This window comes from Coccomyxa subellipsoidea (assembly GCF_000258705.1).
Source record: "Coccomyxa subellipsoidea C-169, whole genome shotgun sequence".
Taxonomy (NCBI): domain Eukaryota; kingdom Viridiplantae; phylum Chlorophyta; class Trebouxiophyceae; family Coccomyxaceae; genus Coccomyxa; species Coccomyxa subellipsoidea.
Genome location: NW_005178034.1, coordinates 1,023,601 through 1,043,421, shown reverse-complemented (window position 1 = coordinate 1,043,421; position 19,821 = coordinate 1,023,601). Strand labels below are relative to the sequence as shown.

The 19,821-nt window shown below is 54.4% G+C and overlaps 4 protein-coding genes across 4 annotated transcripts; 1 reads left to right on the top strand and 3 right to left on the bottom strand.

The window, feature by feature from the left end:
* Window positions 1-828: 828 nt before the first annotated feature.
* On the bottom strand, window positions 829-6,502 carry COCSUDRAFT_66367 (hypothetical protein; the record flags this gene model as incomplete). The annotated part of the gene is made up of 14 exons (XM_005647218.1): window positions 829-1,091; window positions 1,301-1,615; window positions 1,756-1,953; window positions 2,106-2,244; window positions 2,391-2,630; window positions 2,961-3,193; window positions 3,366-3,549; window positions 3,796-4,007; window positions 4,397-4,599; window positions 4,718-5,004; window positions 5,219-5,406; window positions 5,721-5,929; window positions 6,122-6,267; window positions 6,368-6,502. 14 exons carry the CDS (start codon window positions 6,500-6,502, stop codon window positions 829-831), a joined length of 2,952 nt encoding a protein of 983 aa, XP_005647275.1.
* Window positions 6,503-7,044: 542 nt separating this feature from the next.
* Window positions 7,045-14,518, top strand: COCSUDRAFT_42361 (Xpo1-domain-containing protein; the record flags this gene model as incomplete). Its single annotated transcript, XM_005647217.1, has 19 exons — window positions 7,045-7,128; window positions 7,739-7,840; window positions 7,990-8,151; window positions 8,312-8,469; window positions 8,699-8,815; window positions 8,972-9,096; window positions 9,392-9,648; window positions 9,884-10,129; window positions 10,484-10,583; window positions 10,711-10,792; window positions 10,900-10,981; window positions 11,137-11,299; window positions 11,524-11,718; window positions 12,017-12,231; window positions 12,522-12,737; window positions 13,095-13,271; window positions 13,522-13,608; window positions 13,804-14,073; window positions 14,357-14,518. 19 exons carry the CDS (start codon window positions 7,045-7,047, stop codon window positions 14,516-14,518), a joined length of 3,000 nt encoding a protein of 999 aa, XP_005647274.1.
* Window positions 14,519-15,036: 518 nt separating this feature from the next.
* On the bottom strand, window positions 15,037-16,847 carry COCSUDRAFT_36829 (carbon-nitrogen hydrolase; the record flags this gene model as incomplete). Its single annotated transcript, XM_005647216.1, has 5 exons — window positions 15,037-15,174; window positions 15,323-15,483; window positions 15,791-15,983; window positions 16,283-16,540; window positions 16,713-16,847. The coding sequence occupies 5 exons, from the start codon at window positions 16,845-16,847 to the stop codon at window positions 15,037-15,039; spliced, it is 885 nt and encodes a 294-aa protein (XP_005647273.1).
* A 1,695-nt stretch (window positions 16,848-18,542) lies between these two features.
* COCSUDRAFT_63865 (hypothetical protein) lies at window positions 18,543-19,594 on the bottom strand (the record flags this gene model as incomplete). Its single annotated transcript, XM_005647215.1, has 4 exons — window positions 18,543-18,689; window positions 18,988-19,092; window positions 19,201-19,335; window positions 19,586-19,594. The coding sequence occupies 4 exons, from the start codon at window positions 19,592-19,594 to the stop codon at window positions 18,543-18,545; spliced, it is 396 nt and encodes a 131-aa protein (XP_005647272.1).
* Window positions 19,595-19,821: the final 227 nt, after the last annotated feature.

Here is a 19,821-nt window from a genome sequence, read left to right as displayed (position 1 = left end):
CACCACTACCGCCGGACCCACAGACAGTGGCGCAGCTGCTGTTGATGCACGTTCTGTTTTGCAGAGCTGATGGCATGCGCCGTCAGTGCTGTGTACGCAACAGGCAGCCATGCTGCCTGAATAAACTTACTGCAGAAGCCAAATTTACAAGGTGGTTTCTCACATGTGTACAGCTTCGAGCGAGCCAGGTGTAGTGGCCCAGGTCTCATATGAGGCGAAAGGGTCCTGATGATGCTGGCGCTGTGAGAAGAGTGGCTTTGAAGTTGTTGAGGCGCTCGAACTGCAGCTTGTGTTCATTGACGGGTGTCAGTAGATTGCTGTACAGGCGACATTTGTTCTTTCAGTGAGAGGGATCCTCTACTGCATTCAAGGATTACTCTAGAGATCTATTGATATCTCTACTGAGATCTCAATAATGAGCGACAATTTGCTGACCAGATACCGTAATCAAATAGTTAGTATGTGTGGACGTGAGCTTGCAGTACAGAGTCTCACTGTCAAAGACGGTACACTGTAGTGTTCCTTCAATTTGATAAACCTCAGCTCACCTCAGATGGCAGTGTTAGGATGCCTCAAAAGTGCTAATGTAAAATGTAGATTGGGGTTGCACAGGAGCAGCAATCCACATGCATGTGCCTACGAGGATCTCTTTCTGATAGGTCACAAGTAGGAGTGCAGCTCACCAAGCTTTACTCTGTGCGGGTGTTTAACCCTTGCTACGCATGCAACACGTTTTCAGATTTATGTTACCCTCTGTTGTGAGAGAAACCTCAAGCAATTCAGAACTGGTTTCTTGCATCATAACGCAAACAATTTGAGCAATCTGTATCAATCTGATACATCTGAGTCGCTGTCATCTGATTCATCACTACGCGTGTCGGTCTTTTTGCTGCTCTTCTTCTTGCCCTCTTTTTTAGAGGACCTTTTCTTCTTATCGTCTTTTCTGTCCTTCTTTGCCTTGTCCTTCTTACGCGTCCCCTTGTCACGCTCCTTCTTCTTCTTCTTGGAGTGCTTGTGGGTCTTCAGAAGCATCTCAATTGCCTGCCTCTGCTCCTCAGAAACCCCACCATTGCTTGCGTCACCCAGCTGACCTGCACCCACACATTACATACATCTCACTTTGGACGCATGAAGCCCCACGGAAGACAAGTACCTTCCCTTGGCACTGCCCAAAGCTGATTGTGCGCAGAGCATCGGCAAAACGCAAGTCTCCTACCATATTATGTTATCATCCTGCTAATGCTGCTAAACAGAACAGACATGTGAAACTTAAACTCCTATCACATTGACAATGATGCACCTGGCGCCTTGTCGGTATCTATGGAGGTCCCTGCAGGCGGGGCACGGCTGCTGTTCCCTCTCTCCTCTTCCTGCTCTGCTCGCAGCCGCTCCCTGACCTTCTCACCGGCCAGCTGCTGTGCCCTTTCCAGCGCCTCTGCAAGGCCTCCATTCTGCGACGGGGCCGCGCCACTCTGCTCCGTTGGTTTCAGCCAAGCAGTGGCGTCCTTGGTTTGCACAGAGGCGGACGGTCCTGCGCTTGCCGTCTGGCTCGGTGTCTGTGCGGCTCTTGCGGCGAGCGCAGCCTCCCTAGCAGCTGCCAGCTCATCCTTCTGGCCTGGAAGCACATGCTGACTGGTCAACAAATGCTCTACACATGGTCGCCGCGTCTGCAGACAGTAAGTGAAATCTGGGTGTACCACACCCTACAACTCCTGCTACTGTACTGCCAAGGAGGTGGGAGAGCAGGCTTGCTACCTTCTGGCTGCGGTGCTGCCGTGGCAGGGGCAGACTTTGGTGCCGGTTGCTCTTCCTCCTCTTCATCAGAGGAGTCATCGGCCTCGAAGATGGCCTTGAACAGGTCGATGGGCTTCTCAACATATGGCATTGGCGCCGCGCCCGGCTCGTCTGCTGGCAGGCCCGGTGGCGGCGGCAGCCCTGGAGGCGGCGGCAGCGCTGCATCGGTCACCATTCGAGCTGTCAGAGTTGCACAAGTTTTTGACAAAAGAGTCACAGTCAGCCTATACCCTGTGCATTTTGCAAGTATGCCAGGAGGATAGTTGTCGGCGGATGTGTGCGACACATTTGTTAGCTGGTGTAGAGTGTACCTGGCAGGGTCCCAGCCACAGGCGGTGCTCCATTATCCTCGGCGCCAAGAGAGTCCAGGAAAGCATCCGCCAATGATCGGCTGTCAGATGAGGGAGGCGCCAGCGGTGGGGGGCCGGGCAGCTGCCGAGCAGCTGTACCCTGCAACCCCATCCACCAGTACCTCAGCTGCTTCTCCATGCATTTCCTCTGAGGACACTGCCAGGAGGAAGCGATCAACGAATTCTAAAGGGGTTTATGGCTTGTAGGCAACAATCTGTGTGGTGCCAACGGGGACTGAGGGGCACCTGCTGGGGGATCGGAGGAGGTCCTGGTAGCTGCAGGGCGGCTGCCGGCGCAACTTCCAGCACGGAGCCGGCGGCTGCGGCGGTGTCGGGCAGCGCGAGGCGATCGGACATGAAGCGTGGCACATCGTTGACAGGCGCTGCTGGGCGGCCCTTGAAGGGGTCGGGCACGTTGAAGCGCTTGCACAGCAGCGGCTCTGGCCGCCACTCGTGCACGCTGCGCTGTGGCCGCTTCGGAGCGGCCTGCACGCACCAAATTGAGATTAGTCAAGGATTGCTTCAAGCTTGCAATTCTCGCAGCACCTTTCCCACCATCGTTCAGGTACTGGCTACCAGCGTGGCTGCTCTGGTGCACCAGCAATATGAGCGGCTGCTAAGATTTGAGGAGATCCAATATCTTGCTTATTATTATTACACGCTTTTCCTGCCGGTGGCAAGGTGCGTCTGCAGACAAGCTGCAGTAAAGGCTGCCGAATTCCTACCCCTTGATGGACCTTGCTTATGCTGCATTATAAAGAAAGCACGAGGATTGCATCATGCCTGCTGAGCATTTGATTCTGAAGAGGCGGTAACGCCCGCCTGCAGGCCTGCAGCAGCTTCCGGTTGGAACGTTCCGCCGCTGGCAAAGCGGCCACCGATGGAGCCGAGGAAGGCAGCGGCCGCAGAGCTGGGTGGCGGAGCGCTCACTGCCTGCCCGGGCACGGGCTGGTGTAGGCCAATCGGGCGGGACCCAAAACCCATGTCCTGCTCTGTTGCACTGGCAAAGCTGCCCGCCAGCGTGTCCTGCAGCCGCCTCCTGTCGGTGTCTGCAACACGTGCCCAGTGCCCGTCAATGCCCGCACCTTCTGTAAGTTGGGAATTCTACTAGCAGTGAAGGACATCACACATCTCTACAAGAGCCTGTAGAGTTCATGTCACATTGCAGCTGCATTTTGTGATTCGACCAATTTGGCATGTGCACAAGTTTCAAACACATACCTGCGATGCCAGAAATGTTGGGGCCTGCAGCATGCGGGCCTGCAGGCGCGGCGGCTGCGCTCGACGCTGCAGCAGCCGCTGCCAGTTGTGCCTCACCTAGCAGCGCTCCTCTGTCATCCGCAGACAGCGGCGCGCGGCGCTGCGCCACGGAAGCCCCTGACCCCTTCGCCTCTGCCTTGGCCACCTGCCAAGACCCGCTAACATATCAGCCTCCCTGATAACCCCCTCATTTGGCAGCAGTTTCCTCTATTGTGATGGCCTCCCCTCTTGAGCCTGAGAGATTAGACAGCCCCTTCCTGACAGCTTCACACAGGCTAGGCGGATGGAGGCATGCAGTTCTGCAAGGGAGTGCAGGGACAAGACAGCTTAGATGAGGTGAGGGAGTAGCCAAATAGGGATCGCGCTCTCAAGTCAGGAGCCGAGCAGCCACCTGCACGCGCCATCTGTAGTACTCTGCGCCGGCGCCGCCCGCGAGGAAGCTGAACTTCTGGCTCTTGGCGTTGGCCTTGACAGCAACCGCCTCGAAGGCCGGCCCGTTGCGCGCAACGAAGGGCGCCATTGCGTCGATCGTCCTGCGCAGCTCTGGGTCATCTGGCGGCGGCACCTCACGCGCTGGCTTGTCCTCACCCGTGGCAGACGACCCTGCATTCCCCACACCATGCTGTCAGCTTCGGGGGCCTTGCTATCCTGACTGATGAATCACTACTGCAAGGAAGCAAATACTAAAAATGTCCTAAGGACAATTGGACAGGTCTGTGAGGTCAATTCCTTCTTCCTTGACATTAGTTGTTTATGGCCTGCCCATCTCCAGAAGTGAAGATCAAATGCCAGATTTAGAGGACTTTCACTTCACACACTTGCCCGCCGGTGCTTCATGTTCTTCCTCAATACGCAGGTTATCGGGCAGTGCTTGAAATGCTGATGTGAGCTACTTGTCCCCCTTGTTGTGTCCGCCAGCTTCTTCGCCAGCTTCAAGGGATCCAGGACATTGTCCCAAGGTTATTTCTGTGGCTGGTATAACAACAGGTCACCTGGCAGCGCATCATCTGGGAAGTCGTGGTGCGGCTGGTAGCTGGCAGGGATCTTGGGCGGCGAATACAGCTTGGGCGAGACTGTCTCGGCCGCCCTGACAAATCCCGGAATGATGTCTTTCTGCGGAGCCATGCCTGCCGCCAGAATGCTCAGCGGCGTTGCCTTCCCTGGCAGCATGAAATTTGGGTCCAGCTTGCCACCCCTACTTGCAGCACACCCACACAACCATTCAATCACGCATGCGCTCTCGCCCTTTTGCATGATTGACGAGCAATGCGCCCTTCTTGTAAGCAGACTGAGCAATTGACGGAGTCTCCGACATCCGCGTGATCCAGCAGGAGGGTGTGTGAGAGTGGTGGAGGGCATGCCTTAGATGTGCCATGTCAGTGTCTTCCTCATCGGAGGCGATCTCAAAGTTGAACTCTCCCCCGCGGGCTTGGCCGCCATGGCTGACATAGTCATCCATGTAGCCGAAGGTGTCTGTCTCCTCACCGGTGCCGGACCCGAATGCAACGCCGCGCTGCCGCTTCCTTGGATCCGCCTGCTCTGTTTGCCGACCCTGCTCGCCTGGCCTCTCCCTCTTTGCATTCCTGAACTCCTCTGCGCCCTGCACCATGCACATCCAGTATGGGCCTGCTGTGCAGCAAAGCTGTGAGGCAGCAAAAATTTGCCATATCTTCTGAGCAGTATTGAGTCATTTGTGTCGTCTTTGATAAGTAACGCTCGGGGACTAGGGGCAGGGCAACGATGGCAACGATATGTGGTAACCACAGGATGCAAGCACTCTTCTATAAGGAGACCATCAAGGCATATATCTTTACCTTGAAAGGGTCGAAGCCAAGGCCATGCTGGTCGGTCTTGGGGGCGAGCGCATAGATGGGTGTATTGTCTGGACCGACGCCAGCCTCGGGGCCCCAGCGTCTGCCCGTCTTCTGTGGCTTGTCTGGCGCTACCGCAGGACCCACGCCCTTGCCCTGCCGCCACCCCATGCTCTGCAGCAACCTGATGCCTGTGGCGCATATGTGACCAATATTGACGGGTTGCTCTCAATTTTGGAAGCCATCTCCCCTATTCATTACTTCCTCGTGCCATCATGTTGGCTACCCTCCGCTTAGTGCAAGGGAGACACTAGCCGAACTCTCTGAACCCACCATGCTTGCCCTCCTGCAACTTACTTGCAGCTTATTGAACTCAGCCAACAGGGCGCAAACCTGAGAAAGGGCATCCATGCAATGGAAATAAGAGCCCTGCTGGTATGCTCCTTGAGGCGCACACAAGTATTCACACAAGTATTCTTGCAGAGAGTGAGCATGGACTCCTCACCCATGGAGTCGGCGACCGGAGTGATGATGGCGTCGGGCACAAAGCTGAGGTGGCCCCTGTCCCTGGTGCTGGCCTCTGCGTTGGCTGCCCGCCGCGCATGCTCCGCCGCGGTGGTGCCGAAAGTGTCATACTCTGCGCGCACCTGCAGCCCAGACTTGCGCATGTCCTCCAGCTCATCCTCGTCCAGGAAGTCCTCCACCTTCTGTGCCCTGCAGCCGACATTAAACGCTCAAGAGTTGAGAGAGGTTGTTCTGCTCACCCAATGCTGTTCTTCCACAGCTGGCACAGCCGCTGACGTACAATCCTGCCGGCAATATAGGCAGGCACATGCTGTGCCATACAAGGTGGATGAGCATGAATGGGGATTCCAGGTATGTGAGCATGGCATGATAGCAAGATACTTGGCGGAGCCGCGGTCCTCTCGGGAGGATTTGAAGGTTGAGGGTGCCCATCCCTCCAGTGAGCCCACGGTGTTGTAGTAGCCAGCGCTGTACCCGCCAGTGAAGGCACCATGGAAGCGCCTCCTGCCCTCTGCATCGGTTACCTCCTGCATTAAATTCATTAGATCTTGTAAAGTGCTGTTGAAGACGATTCATACAGCCGATTTCAATGATGCACAAGACATATCTTGAGCACAGATGCTGTACCTGCTTATGCAAGGGCAGCTGCTTCGTCAATGCAGGATCCTTCACGTCCTTCCGCCTTTGACCAGCCCTGCTTTCTTCCTCCTCCTGGAGAGGAGTGCCGAAGGAGACGTACTCATCTTCGTCGTCAGAGGCCATTTTTCAGGACGTTGACAATTGCATGCCTTACTGCATGAAGTGCTGCATGCTGGACAACTCAAAACTTACATCGATCATATCAGAAAAGATACCAGTTTGTGAATCTTATAATGTGATGGACAACGTTCACGAATGCCAGCTGGGCTCAGCCCCTGAAGACAAGCATGAATCCAGGTACAGATCTAAAGAAGGAGTTGGGATCACTGGGAACGATCGCCCCTCTCCTGAACTGTCTAGTGATACTAAGCGCATGTCTCTTAGAGCTGCTGTTTCAAAGAATGCCAAATTTCACCTCCCATTTCACCTGCCCCAGTGTGCCCGAATCGGGCAGCTGCAGCTGCTTGATCAATGACTCGGCTTCTGGCCGGCACTTGCAAAAACTGATCATAGTTAACGTGAATGGCTAGACAGAGGACTTTGCATGATATCAGAAATGTCCTGAATAGAGGTATTGCCACTTATGTATGAGACAGGGCTTCTTTTGTTTGGCTGCAAACACTCCTCTGGGAAGGTGATCAGAGAGAGAGTCCTAGCAGGGACGGATGTCGGGAGAGGAAGTTGACGATTTTGAGAAGGCCATTCTCATAACATTCGCGCAGAATGGCTTGGTTGATAGTAATTTGAAGGTAACATAGTCCAGCATTCTTGATTTGCTTTTCCTTGCAAACTAATAGCTGCCAGGGAAAGTACTTATCTGCGCTTGTTGCCTGTATGGAAAGCTCTTGTTGCTCGCGAGAAATGGCTATACGTTTCTATTGGATCGCATCTCTCGGCATTGCGTCCCCAAAGTGCAGCAGCCTGCAGCTTATGAGCTATGGGCTTGTTGCGCCAGGCACGGGCTGTAGCGTATTGTGATGAGGTCAAAGCGTCTTCAAGCTGCTTGCAACTCTGCCTGACCCGCTTTGCAAGTAGCGCTTACATCGAAGTCAGGTTCTGGTGCCTCCAAACACTCCACGAGGTGCGTGAGTTTGCAAGCCTATCCTGTTGTGGCTAGTTGGTCAATGCCATGCCGAGGATGAGCAGGATGTGCGTATCAATCGCACAGAGCCGATCTCGTCAATAATATAATTTGTTGATGCAGTTTCTACAGAAGAATTGGAAGTCATTTGAGCCTCAGCAGCAATCCCTGGTATGTGTTGGATCTCACACATCTTGTGTTGCACACTCAATGTATCTCATTCGCCGTGGCTGCTGAGACGAACCAGGACGATTGGCTGATCTTGCTGCCTGTGACAGGTCAAGCAGACCATATGGTCATGGGTGCGCGGAGCGGCTCAGAATGCTTTGCAGCCCTTCCTGAAGAACAAAATAGCGCAGAATGCGGGGTTCATCCTGCAGGTGAGTCTCACCTCTGATCTGTTCACAAACCCTGGGGAGCACAGATCCACATGGTGCATGCAGAGCACTTTATCTTCTGCTGACCTTTTCTGCAGTGAGAAGCTTCCAGTCAGCTGTTAGCTCAGGAACCGGTGGCTATGTATGCACAGGCGGATTTCCAAGAGCAGTGGCAGGTGCTGGTGGGGATGCTTGGGGAGGGGTCTGGTGCGGCAGACATGTTCTGCCGCATCCTGGTGTCCCTAGATGAGGACGTCATCAGCCTGGATATCCCCCGCGGCCAGGATGGTGTCAGAGCCAGCATGGAGCTCAAGGTCTCCTGTCTTCTCTCTTTTGTGCATTCAAACAGACATGGATTGTCCAAGCCAGTGCTTCTTAGCTTCATGGCGGGGCGGCAGCCCTGATGCACGCCATACACAAGCGTTGCAGGATATTTGTAGACCGAGTGTGGCGAACATTGGAGGTGTTGCGCAGGACACGATGCGGGAGCACTGCCTGAACGAGCTGGCCAGCATCTGGTACAATCTGGTGGTGACCTACAGCGATAGCAATCCAGGCCTGGCAGAGGCGGTGCTGTCCGTGGTCAAGCGCTATGTGTCCTGGATCGACATCGGCCTTGTCGCCAATGACAGGTGCCTCGCTTCAGTCTGCCACAATAACTGGGGCTCGACGCCTGGGCCTTCGAGTGCCTAGCACGATCTGCAGCACGTTTTGGATCAAGTGGCTGGGTTCTCAGATGCTAGTCCGCTTGGCCATGGTTTTGTCTGCACATTGTGCTGGATAATGCACTGTTGCCGCTTTTGGCCTCGAAGCTATTCTGACTGATGCAAGCATTGTATGTACTAATGTCGTAATGTGCAGGTTTGTGCCGGTGCTGGTGGCGCTGCTGAGCGGAGCGTCGAGTGGGCTGGCAGGCGCTGCAGCAGATGTGCTGGCAGAGATTGTGCTGAAGCGCATGGACCCTGCAGCCAAGCTCAGGTGCAGCATGCCCTCTATTATGCCTGTCGCGCATTCTGTGCCATCCTGCTTGCATGTGAGTTCCTGGCTCCAGTAGCTGAGGAATAGATGCATTTGTAGTACGCACGGATATTCCATCAAGTGTGTCGTGACCTGGTTGGCGGTCTACCTATGCAGGTTAGTGCAGCAGCTGGGGCTAGGCCCGCTGATAGCGGCGTGGGCGGACAATCAGCTGCGGAATCCCAGTGCTGCGGAGGATGTGGGGCCACAGTGCGCGCGGCTGCTGGCTGCCCTGGTCACTGGTGCGCCCGGCAACCATGCTCCAAGCAAGCATCCAGCTCATGCACACGTCTTTGATTTTGAGCACCGCGAAAATTGTCTCACGAGACATGCATTCTTACTTCTCTCGCCTATGTGGAAGGTATTCTGAGTCCCAGGTATCAGCATGCCTGCTTTGATATGCGCCATTTGTCGGAGGTAGGCAAAGAATGACTGCAGAAGAGTAACAAACCGCGTGAGGGATAGCAATAGAAGCATGTGACTACCATGCAAAAGGAGTGATGATTAATTTTTTGTCAAACGCCTCTTTGCGTACAGAGGTGCTGGAGGCGTGGAAGAAGGTGGAGAACAGCGTGGTGAGTTTCACGGCGGTGGGACTGGCAATCGATTCGGAGGCGGCCGGGGAGGCGGGCGCGGCGTGCAGCACGGCGCAGGGCCTGATCTCCGCGCTGTTCCCTGCCGTGCTGGCCACGCTGGGCAGCGAAGATGACGAGGTCGCCGCCTGCCTCGTCCCCTTCCTGCAGTCCTACACCTCCAAGCTAAAAAACAGCCTCAAGCGCGGCGCCCTCAGCCAGGTTCCGCCCCTGCCCCTGCTGCAGTCTTCTCCACGGATGCCTCAAACTTTGTGACTTGTACAATCAGCAGAAAGATGTTTCACGTATGTGTCCACTAAGTGCACCATGTACAACTTTGGTGCAGGCAAGCACATTCCTTGCGAGGGTCATTTCAGTAGAACATAGTAATGAGACAAGGAAGTCTGCCCTGTGCTTTCTGGACGATGTGTAGTGACACATGCATGCTGCGCCCCAGGTGCACCGGCAGCACATCCGGGGGATACTCGAGGCGGTGGCCGAGAGCGCACACTACCCGGAGTCCTCATCGGCCGAGGCGCTAGACGGCGCAGGCGACGCGGCCGATCCCGAGGCGCTTGAGGCGGCTGAAGCGGAGGCGGCCGCCGCCGAGCGCCGCGCGGAGCTCTTTGTGCTGTTCCGTAATGCCGCCAAGGTGGCGCCCGAGGAGGGCTATGCTATCGCTGGCCTGCTGCTGCAGCGCCTCGTGTTGGAGCCGTCCACCGGCTTTCAGGCATGCCTCCTTCTTCCGCTCGTTTTCGTCGCTGAGGGGTCTTCTTGCAGCACTCCCATTTTGATCATATAGTTCATCAGCCCATCCAGACCCCAGGAATGAGGCCTCTAAAAGAGCGCCACTGTCCTCTGTAGCTGCCATCATGCAAGTGACTAATAGATAATGAAATGGGAGAAACGAGCGTTGATATGCGTAAGAGTGATTGCAATATCTGGCATGGGGAGATCCAACTGAATGAACTGCTTCAAGATTGCCAGACTGCCTCCAGAAGTGACTCGATAAGTCCACAAGTGGTGAGGAGACGACAATTTACCATTTTTGCTGCAGGACTCGGAGCTGGCTGTGTCGCTGCTGTATGAATTGGGGGAAGGGGCATCGGAAGAGGCGCTGAAGCCTGGCAGCGGCGCCCTGGGTCAGCTGGCATTGGGTGCGTTACTCCAATTTTCCTATTGACAGCAGAAATATTGCTCGTTGAAAGCTGTGATGCCCACTTATCAGAGGATCTAGACCGGCATCACTGTGTTCTGTTCTTATGATGGTGTTGGTTGGTGCAGGTCTGATGCAAACGGATGTGCCTGCATCGGGGCACCGCCTGGTTGCCCTTGCCCTTATGGAGACATATGTCCGGTACAGCAGGTGATCTATCTCTTGTCATGCACTTTGAATGTAGTGGCTCCTGCCTGCACATAGACAGCCTGCTGTGACTTGATATTGGAGCTTGATGAGTGATTCTTCATCCACAGGGTGTTGCAGCAGAGCACTCAGCATTTGCCACACGTACTGGATGTCTTCACTGGGAGCAAGGGCATCGGCCATCCTGATAAGGTGAAATCTGTCTGTGTCTTACTCTACCAAGCAAAGGCAAAGCCAGCAAACGTAAAGCAGTCAACGTTACTCTTTACACGCAGCATCAGTGGTTTTGTGTTGAGCAAAAGAAGAAGGCCTCAATTCTTGACAGGAAGCTAAATGCTGCTTTGCAGATGGTGGGCATGCGAGCATGCTATCTGTTCAGCCGGCTGGTCAAGGGACTGCGCCAGAACCTGCTGCCACTGCTGCCAGACCTGCTGCTCCGACTGCAGCCCCACCTGGCACATATTGTGTCTGCCCCCTTGCCCGAAACCCCACCTACCAAATCAGCACAGGGTGCGCACGCTCTCTGTCAACAGTCACTTGCTTTGAGCTATCAGATTGATGAGTCACTCCGCTTAAAGAGACACTGTTCCAGGCAAACTTTGACAGTTCCTTTGGTTAAGGAGGCTCAGTAACAGAGATGTCCTTTTGAGGCCACAGGCAAGTGCAGGCCTGTCACTGAGCTTGCTGTCGTGGCATGGGCAACAAGCTGAGCAGGAGCTGTGTTGTTGCGGTAGGGATGAAAGGAAGGGGAACGCCTGCGGCGGCTGCTGCGAGCGACGACCGGCTGTACGCGTTTGAGGCGGCGGGGCTGCTGCTGGGAATGGAAGACCTGCCGGCCGAGGAGCAGAGGGAGGCCGTCAGCGCGCTGCTGCGGCCGCTCCTCGCGCAGATGGAGGAGCAGCTCGCGGCCGCTGGCAAAGCCGCCGCGGGTATGTGCATCCCTTGAAACGTTCTACACAGCGTTGCCACTATTCGCTGCCAAATTGCTAACAACACACATGATTCTCCACACCTGTTGCCGAGTAACCTTCATCTAGGGGTTTGCTAATCGCTCTATCGTGTGGAGGATTGAAGGAACATTAGAATGCAAGACTCACAATGCGGTGCGATCAACTAGGGAGCTGTAAGCATATGCATTGACAATACAAGCAGATTGTGCACAGGAAGATGTCTGGTGTTCAATAAATGCGATGGGTGTGGGTGAGAGCAGAAATATTTGCGGTGCAGGGTCGGAGGAGCGGCGGCGGACGGAAGCGCTGGTGCAGCAGGCACTGGAGGCGGTGTCGCGCGCCAGCAAGGGGTTCAGCCTCCAGCTGTGCACTCAGACGCGCCCCGCCATTGGTGATCTCCTCGCACCGCCCCTGCGCGCCGCCATCCACATCCCCCAGGCATGCCTCCATCATTCTGCGAGCTTCAGCAACATGAGGTCCTTGTTGAGCCCCGTTTGTAATTGAGGCTCAGAATATCACGACACAGTAGTCTTGGCATGGCTGGAGCACGCCCGCTTCTGACGACAGATACTATCACCAACCAGGTGCCTGGTGTCTTCAGAAGCCAGAGGACAAGGGCCTCACACCCGTTGGGCTCTGCATTTTGCTGCCATTGTTGATTAAGTGCCCTTGGAGAATGGGATATAAGCAGAGGAGGGTAAGATTGGAATAGGTTCTACAAACGAGTGATCACGTGACCTGGACGTGGTGTTGTGGAGTGACGAGTAGGTTGTCCCCAACAGGTGGTGCCGGGGAACAAGGTGCTGCGCGGCCGAGTGATCAGTTTCCTGCACCGCCTGGTGGAGTGCCTGGGCGACCGCCTGCTGCCCTTCCTGCCGGCCGCTCTTGCCGCGCTACTGCCGGTGACGGCCGACGCCACGGACGTGTCGGACGTGCATGCGCTGCTGTCTCAGCTGGCCATGCGCTACAAGGCCGCCCTGCAGCCCCTCCTTGCCAAGGTGGGCGTTTTGCTCTGCCCTCTTCCTTACCATGTGCACTGAAGGTCCAAATTGCTGCCCATGAAAGGACAATAAACAACCTGCTCGAGGCATGATGCACAGCATTGATGGGAGAGGAAGCAGCGGTTGCCACTTGATATGAAGGTGTAACTTGCCACTGAGCCTGGAAAATCGTACATTTCGAATAGCCAGGAAGCAGCAAGGCCGGCCTCACATCATTGTTTCATCTCCATACCGCTTCCAGCCTTCCTTTTTGCCATCGTGATCGACCTGGCATGGCCTAGAATATACTCTTATAGCTACAGCTGTGTAGGGAACAAGATGTGTCTCTTTAAATTGGGTGGTGTGAACGTGCAGGTGGTGCCGGAGGTTGTGGGCCGCGTGCATGCGCTGCTGGCGGGCGACTGGGACTGGAGCGGCGCGGGCGGCCGGGGCAGCGCCAGCGAGGAGGCGCGCGAACAGGCCGACCTGCAGCGCTCATACTACGGCTTCCTCAACGCCCTCTGCCAGAACCAGCTCATCCGATCCCTCCAGGTGCACCATGCTTCCTTAGTGTCATGCTCGCAGGGAGAGGGGGGAGGGGATCCTTGAAGGGCCAAGACTACAGGGCTTTCACCTTCTATGGCATGGGGTTCCACTGCTTATTTTGATCCTGTCATGCTCCCTGCTGTCCGCAGAGGAATGATATTGATATACACCTCGTTGGAGATCCACTGGCCCTCTGTCTGCATGATTAAATGATGTGAGTTGGGGGGTTCGAATGTGAATACTGGGATGTTTGCAGGGTGGGACGCTGGATGTGGCTTTGGAGGCGCTGCTGCGCGGCGCGGAGAGCCACATCGACCCCGCCACCCGCAAGACATGTGTGCAAGTGCGCATCTTGCCGATCCCTGGCACACCATCATCCTGCTAATAGCAAGCCACAAGATGCATCCACAGCGCAGTTAGCAGTGCGAGAGGCATGTGGATAAAGCATTGCCTTGATTAAAGCTGCTGCTCTCAGCATTCCTGGAATGATGATTGTGCGCGGGGATGGCAGCATGATGTGCCAGCGTGATGCGCGCAGGTGCTGCGGCGGCTGGTGGCAGAGCTGAGCGGCGGGCAGGGGCCGGCGGGCGCGCAGATGCGGCAATTCCTGATGGAGCGCTGCGCGGGGGGCGTCTGCCTGGGGGGCTTGGCCCGGGGGGACCTCGACGCGCGCGACGCTGCCGTCTCGGCGCTGCTGACGGAGGTGGCCGGCCTGCTCATGGACTGCGCCGCCCGCTGCGACGGCGAGCTGCCGGCCTTCCTGCGCGCGCGCGTGCTGCCTCAGCTGCAGCTCAGCCCCGCGCTGCAGGTGCTTTCACAGAACTTGATGGTGCCCTTGCTGAACGCGCCGATTCCCCTGTCACCTCATCCACTGCCTGGACTTTACAGGGGGAGCTAGTATGATGGCGCAACGGAGCGTTCAGCAAGGGCTTCCCCAAAGATGTATTTACCCTCTGCAGGCATATAAAAAGATGTAAGGAGTCAGTGACCAGCGAGAAAGTGGAAGAGGTTAAACATTTAGCATTGTATCATTTGCAAAATTTTGGTGCATTCCAGACTAAAATATTGACTGAAAGCCTGTCTGTTCTCAGGAGGCGCTGGTGCAGGATTTGGAGGGCGCAGAGAAGAATGTGAAGCAGCTGAAGGGGCACCTGAAGGACCTTGTGCAGGCGGCCAGCGGTGTGGCCCCAAGCACAAGGGGCAGGAGTGACATGCCGGACAGCAACGGCATGGTGGCCAGGATGAGCCACTGAGAGAGCACTGACAGATTCAATACCCAGTTGAGCCGGATGGCCCCAGGGCCGCGTTGCAGCGATCAGACGCGCTAGCGGTAATGAGTGTATAAAAGGAAGTTATTTGAATTTGAACCGTGCGTCCATGAGGGCAGCATAACCATTGCTTAACTTGGGCCGCTGTGTTGGTCAGGTTGTGGTGAACAGAACAGGCAAGGTTGATTGACATGCGCCAAAAAGTATTGAAATATATATATATATATAAACACAGATTTTCCGAGGAAGTTACAATTATGCAACATTCGATTTTACAGTTGAATGCGCACAAGTCCAGATGGGTTGCTTAACCTCCCATTCCATTAATATTGCTTCCTGTGTGAAAAATAATGCCCTCTATGCATGCAAGAATCCAGTAGAAGGAAACACACACAATGCCCATATGCGGACAGTCCTCAAAGGTGCTTTCAATATCCGCCTCTGCAGATCCAGACACCATGCTGACCTAGGTATAATGTACAGTAGGTACACTTGGTAAAAAATCAAGTCTTGTCCACCAAAGAATACAAGTCATATCGTTTCTGCTGTGTGAGTGGCATGTTGAGCCGACGGATCTCCATCTCTGCATAGTCCAGCTCTGCATACACGAAGCTTGCCGTCTCATCTGTCGTGCCCAGGATCTGCACAGCAACAGCACGGTTCAACAGCAGGCGTGAATCAACAACATGACTTTCTTACCACTCATGCATGGCAATCCAAAACTTGTTACTGGGAGAACAAAAGCAAGTGTCAAATTTTATAAGCCTGACCCCGGGAAGAGAGCAGCACCTTTCCCCAGGGGCTGACGACTGTGGAGTGCCCCCAAGCCTGGTAGGATGCTTTGGGGTTGCGCGCAGGCGAGCAGGCTGCCACAAACAGCTGGTTGTCCACCGCTCGCGCCCTCTGCAGCAACTCCCAGTGCTCCGGCCCCGTCGTCGTGTTGAAGGCACCTGCAGCAGAATAAAGCTGCGTTGGTTGACCATAAAGAAGGCCTTAAGAGGAAAGTTTGTCATTGCTGTCATTGCTCTACCATTTTCAGGCAGCGCGTATAGCGTGTTTCCCACAAATCAGGCGATATCATCTGACAACCCTTGACAAGGTGCCTCTCAGGCCATACCACCAGACATCTGAGACTACGCTGCAGGTACAGTCTGCAGGGGAACATTTACTACTTTCAGATTAGGGTGCTTTTTCACATTTATTTTTCACCATTTTCGCTTACCAAAGCACATCACAACAACATCCCCTGCCACGCACCGGGGTAGACGATGAGCTGGGCGCCTCGCTGCGCATAGATCTGCGCGAGTTCTGGGAAACGGATGTCGTAGCAGATGCCGATGCCCAGGCGGCCGGCGTCAGTGTCCACCACGGTTATGGCCTCCCCGGGCGACAGCGTCTCCGACTCCTTGAAGGTCACTCCCCCCGGGATGTCTATGTCAAACAAATGCACCTGGTCAGAGCATGCACACAATAGCGGTAAGCTACATTGGAGGTGATAACCTGCATGCAGGAAAGCCCGTCGGCGAGCAGATTGCAGAGATAAATAAAATCTTGACGTATATTCGTCTCTCTGTCTTTTTGTTTAGCACCCGCCTCCCAGGAAGGATAGAGAGGGCATTTACACGAAGAGTACTGCCAAATGGTCCCACCCTCACTGCTCATTGGCATGTGCAGTCCATCTGTAGATGAGCCTTGTAGAGAGCTGATCTTGCCTGAAGCCCCGGGACGCACAAAATGAGATTACCACACCTTTCTGTGCTTGGCCAGCAGGGCGCCCTCCCGGCTGAACACCAGGCAGGTGTTGTACAGGCGGTCTGTGCTCCTCTCAGGGATGGACCCCCCCACGAGCGTCACAGCGTTGGCCGCAGCGGCTGCAGAGAGAGCATCTGCGCTGGGGGACGCGCCCCCATCGATGTCCTCTGCGTACGTGGGGAAGGAGTCATTCGAGTAGGGGCAGTTCCACATCTCTGGCAGCACCACCAGGCTCGCTCCGGCCGCTGCAGCTTCCTGCGTGCATGTCATCATGACTCATACATTGCAAGGCCTTGTTTGCAATTTCCGGTACATAGCACTACATGTCCTCCTGAGCAACTATTGTTCCAGGAGTCTTTGGCCAGCATATTTGGATAGTGGACGGTGACGGGAAGCAGGTACACCAAGCGTGGCAGGAGATCCTGACCTTGATTGCGCTGGTCGCAATCTTGATGTTCTCATCCTTGTCTACGGAGGTGGCGAGCTGGCACAGCGCAATTTTCACCTGTGCACCGGAGAGGTTAGGACAAAAAACCTTGGTGCAGGTGCTCGGCAGAGCCATGGTCCAGAGGCAGGCAGAGCCAGCACCACCTTTTTGGCTTCAGGAGTGGGAGTCATCTTGGGAGGGCTGGAGGTTGCAGCAGTGACTGCCCTCCGGTGCATGTGCCACAGGCGTGAGGAAGGGCGCAAGCTGTATGCTGCAACTCCAAGGGCTGCTGCTCCGATGCCTGCGAGGGACATGGATCTGGACGTGACCATGCAATGCTACTACCTGCATCAATCAAGCAATGCAAACGTCACTGCAAGAGGGTGAAACCCTCGCCTTTGAACATCTTATGTCACAATAGTGAAGAGAGCAAAAAAACTCAAACAGGAGGAATCCATCATCTTTGAAAGTCGCATTCGTTACCTCTTCTTGATAGTAAAGTAATGCCGAGTCTAATTACTTTTTGATCGTTTTGATGCCTGACATGTGCTAGTCAGATCGGCGTGCAACACACGTTGAAAATGGCGATGTGCGACTCAGTGAATGAGATACATACAACGCAATAACTGCTCATGTACACTGGTTCCAAGAAAATGTTTGCAGGACGCTAGGTATCCTTTGTGCCCACTGGGCATCACGTGCACTAGTGTACTCATGTGATTGAACTGCTCAATTTTGCATGCAGAGGGTTGACCCACCAGCATGGCACAATTGAACAGTTCAACCAAAACAGGCGCAACACAAGACTAAGAAAGTGCTCAAATTGTGCTTAGAACAAGGCAGGAAGTGGAATATGTGAAGTCTTCGGCGCCGCTGCGCTTGAAGCCAGCTCAATTACTAATAGTAAGCTGTGATACGATATTTCTGAGCCGTTCGAGCAGTCGGTATGATTGATAGTATCTGCTAGTAATGACAGCGCTACAGCAATGCTGACAAAGTCACCTAAGTCACATTCTGCTGGCACATACCATGCAAATGTGTGCACGTAGCGGTTGCAACAATTGTCAAGGATAATGATCAATCCTGATCAGTATATCCATCCAATTAAAGTAAATTATTCTCAGCAGCTGATCATCAGCTGGAGTGAGTAGTCAAATATATAAAGACAACGCCAGCTGGCACTTCAGCTGGCACGCCAGCCGACCAACCATGGAACACTTCAAGTCGTACGAACTTGTTGAACAAGAGGCACGCACCATGCTCACAGATGTCTGAGAACAAAAAATCAGACAGCAACAAAAGTCTTGCAACCAATAAGACAACACACGTGTGGCAGTCTAGGGTGTTGGGACCCCCGGGGTCCGGGGTCCCCTTGCCAATGAGACCCAAGAACAGGTCAATTCTGGTTGTACAGAGGACATCATGCCCACAGTGGCGACAACCATTGCCAACACATGGACATCTGAGACAGTCTGCGTTGGTGTTTGGACAAGATGACATCAGGCAACAGTGCCACGTCAATTTAAAAAGTACAACAGGACATGATGAATTCACAATCACAGTCGCTTTTAGAAATGCTTATTTCTGACACCCAAAACCAGAACTGCAGGTGTGGACATCTGGTCTGCTGCCAGGCGCCCTGCATATACGTCGAGAACACTTGCCTGCCATCATTGCTGATGGACGTGAGAGTACGCGGGGAAGGCTGGCCAGTCAAGGAGGCCTCTCCTTGATGAATGGCCCAGCATCGCTGGAAGGTTGGGGCTTCCTTTACTTCTTTGAAATAGGATGGCATGCATTCTAGAAACAGTCGTGGGTTGTCATTGTGGGTCATGTGTGAGCGTTCAAGCTCTCCTTTCTGGAGAGGGCCTCGTCCATGATGAAGTGTGAGACTCGCATGAAGGCCTGCGCCTCGGCTCTGCTGTCCTGCAGATTGCTGAGCAGCTCCTCATAAATGGCCGATGGACCCTCCTGCTCCTGTCATTGCAAATCTTGACTCAGGGGGCTTCATGCAGATGTTTCTGCCAAGTGCAGGAAAGAAAGGAACCACCAGCTACTGGAATGAGTACCGGAATTTTAATGGGCAGTGGCCCACCCGTGAGAGATCTGAAGAACGTCCTTCGCAGAGGTTAAGTGCATCCTCAAGATGTGAGCACATGTCCAGCAAGTCCTCTTGCTTAGCCTGGTTATAGACCAATTAGAGTGATTCAGGCTCCAAAAGGACAGAATTGACTGCCGCAATGAGCATGGTGTGTCATGATCCAGGAAAATTTACCAGCAATACTTGTGCAGCGGCTTGCAGCTTTATCTGTTCCCCGCCGATCTCAGTCCTCAAGGACTTGTTGCCTTCCTGGAGGCTCTTTATGCGCTCTCCCGCTGCCTGAGATCACACACACATCAGCAATAGCCTTGCAAAGAGTGGGCATCTTGCTGGATACAAGTGCGGGGTTTTCTTCACGTTGGCTGGCAATTATTAAGCCCCACACACCTGCACTTTCTCAAGTGTCCCAGCAAGGGCCTGCTGCGTGGCTGCTGTTTGTGCAAGCGCTGCTGCAACTCTGGACCTCAGCTCCGTAGTCAGGAGGGGCAGTCTCCTCACACGTACTGTCTGAGTTGGTGTCACCTGTGAACACCGTGATTTCTTCAATGAATGCTACCCAAACCGCCACAGCATTGATCCTGAATACCACAATCAATGCACACAAGCTAGTGTCAACTTCACACTACACACACACACAAGGGCCTCACCTTGTCTTCTAGATGGGGCAAGCCTGGAAATTGCGGTGCACCTGCAACACAAGCTTATACCTTAGCTTCTGCTTTCAAGGTAGCAATTGGAACACACATTTTTTGATAGGATGAACAAGACTGACCTGCAGCATTTGCCCACTGTCGATGGAGCAGTGCAGCAGCAACAACCAGCTGTGCTGTCTGTGCATATCTCACACAGTCCAGAACACAGCTGGCAAGAAGAAGTAGATCGCTCCTATGCTCCAGAGGAACCCCATTTTCTGATTCTCGGGCCCTTAGACTGTGAATTCCAACAGCAGCTGCTGCTGTCACAGCTGTCCCCTGCGTCTGGGCCATAGTGCCCAGTCTAGGTCTTATT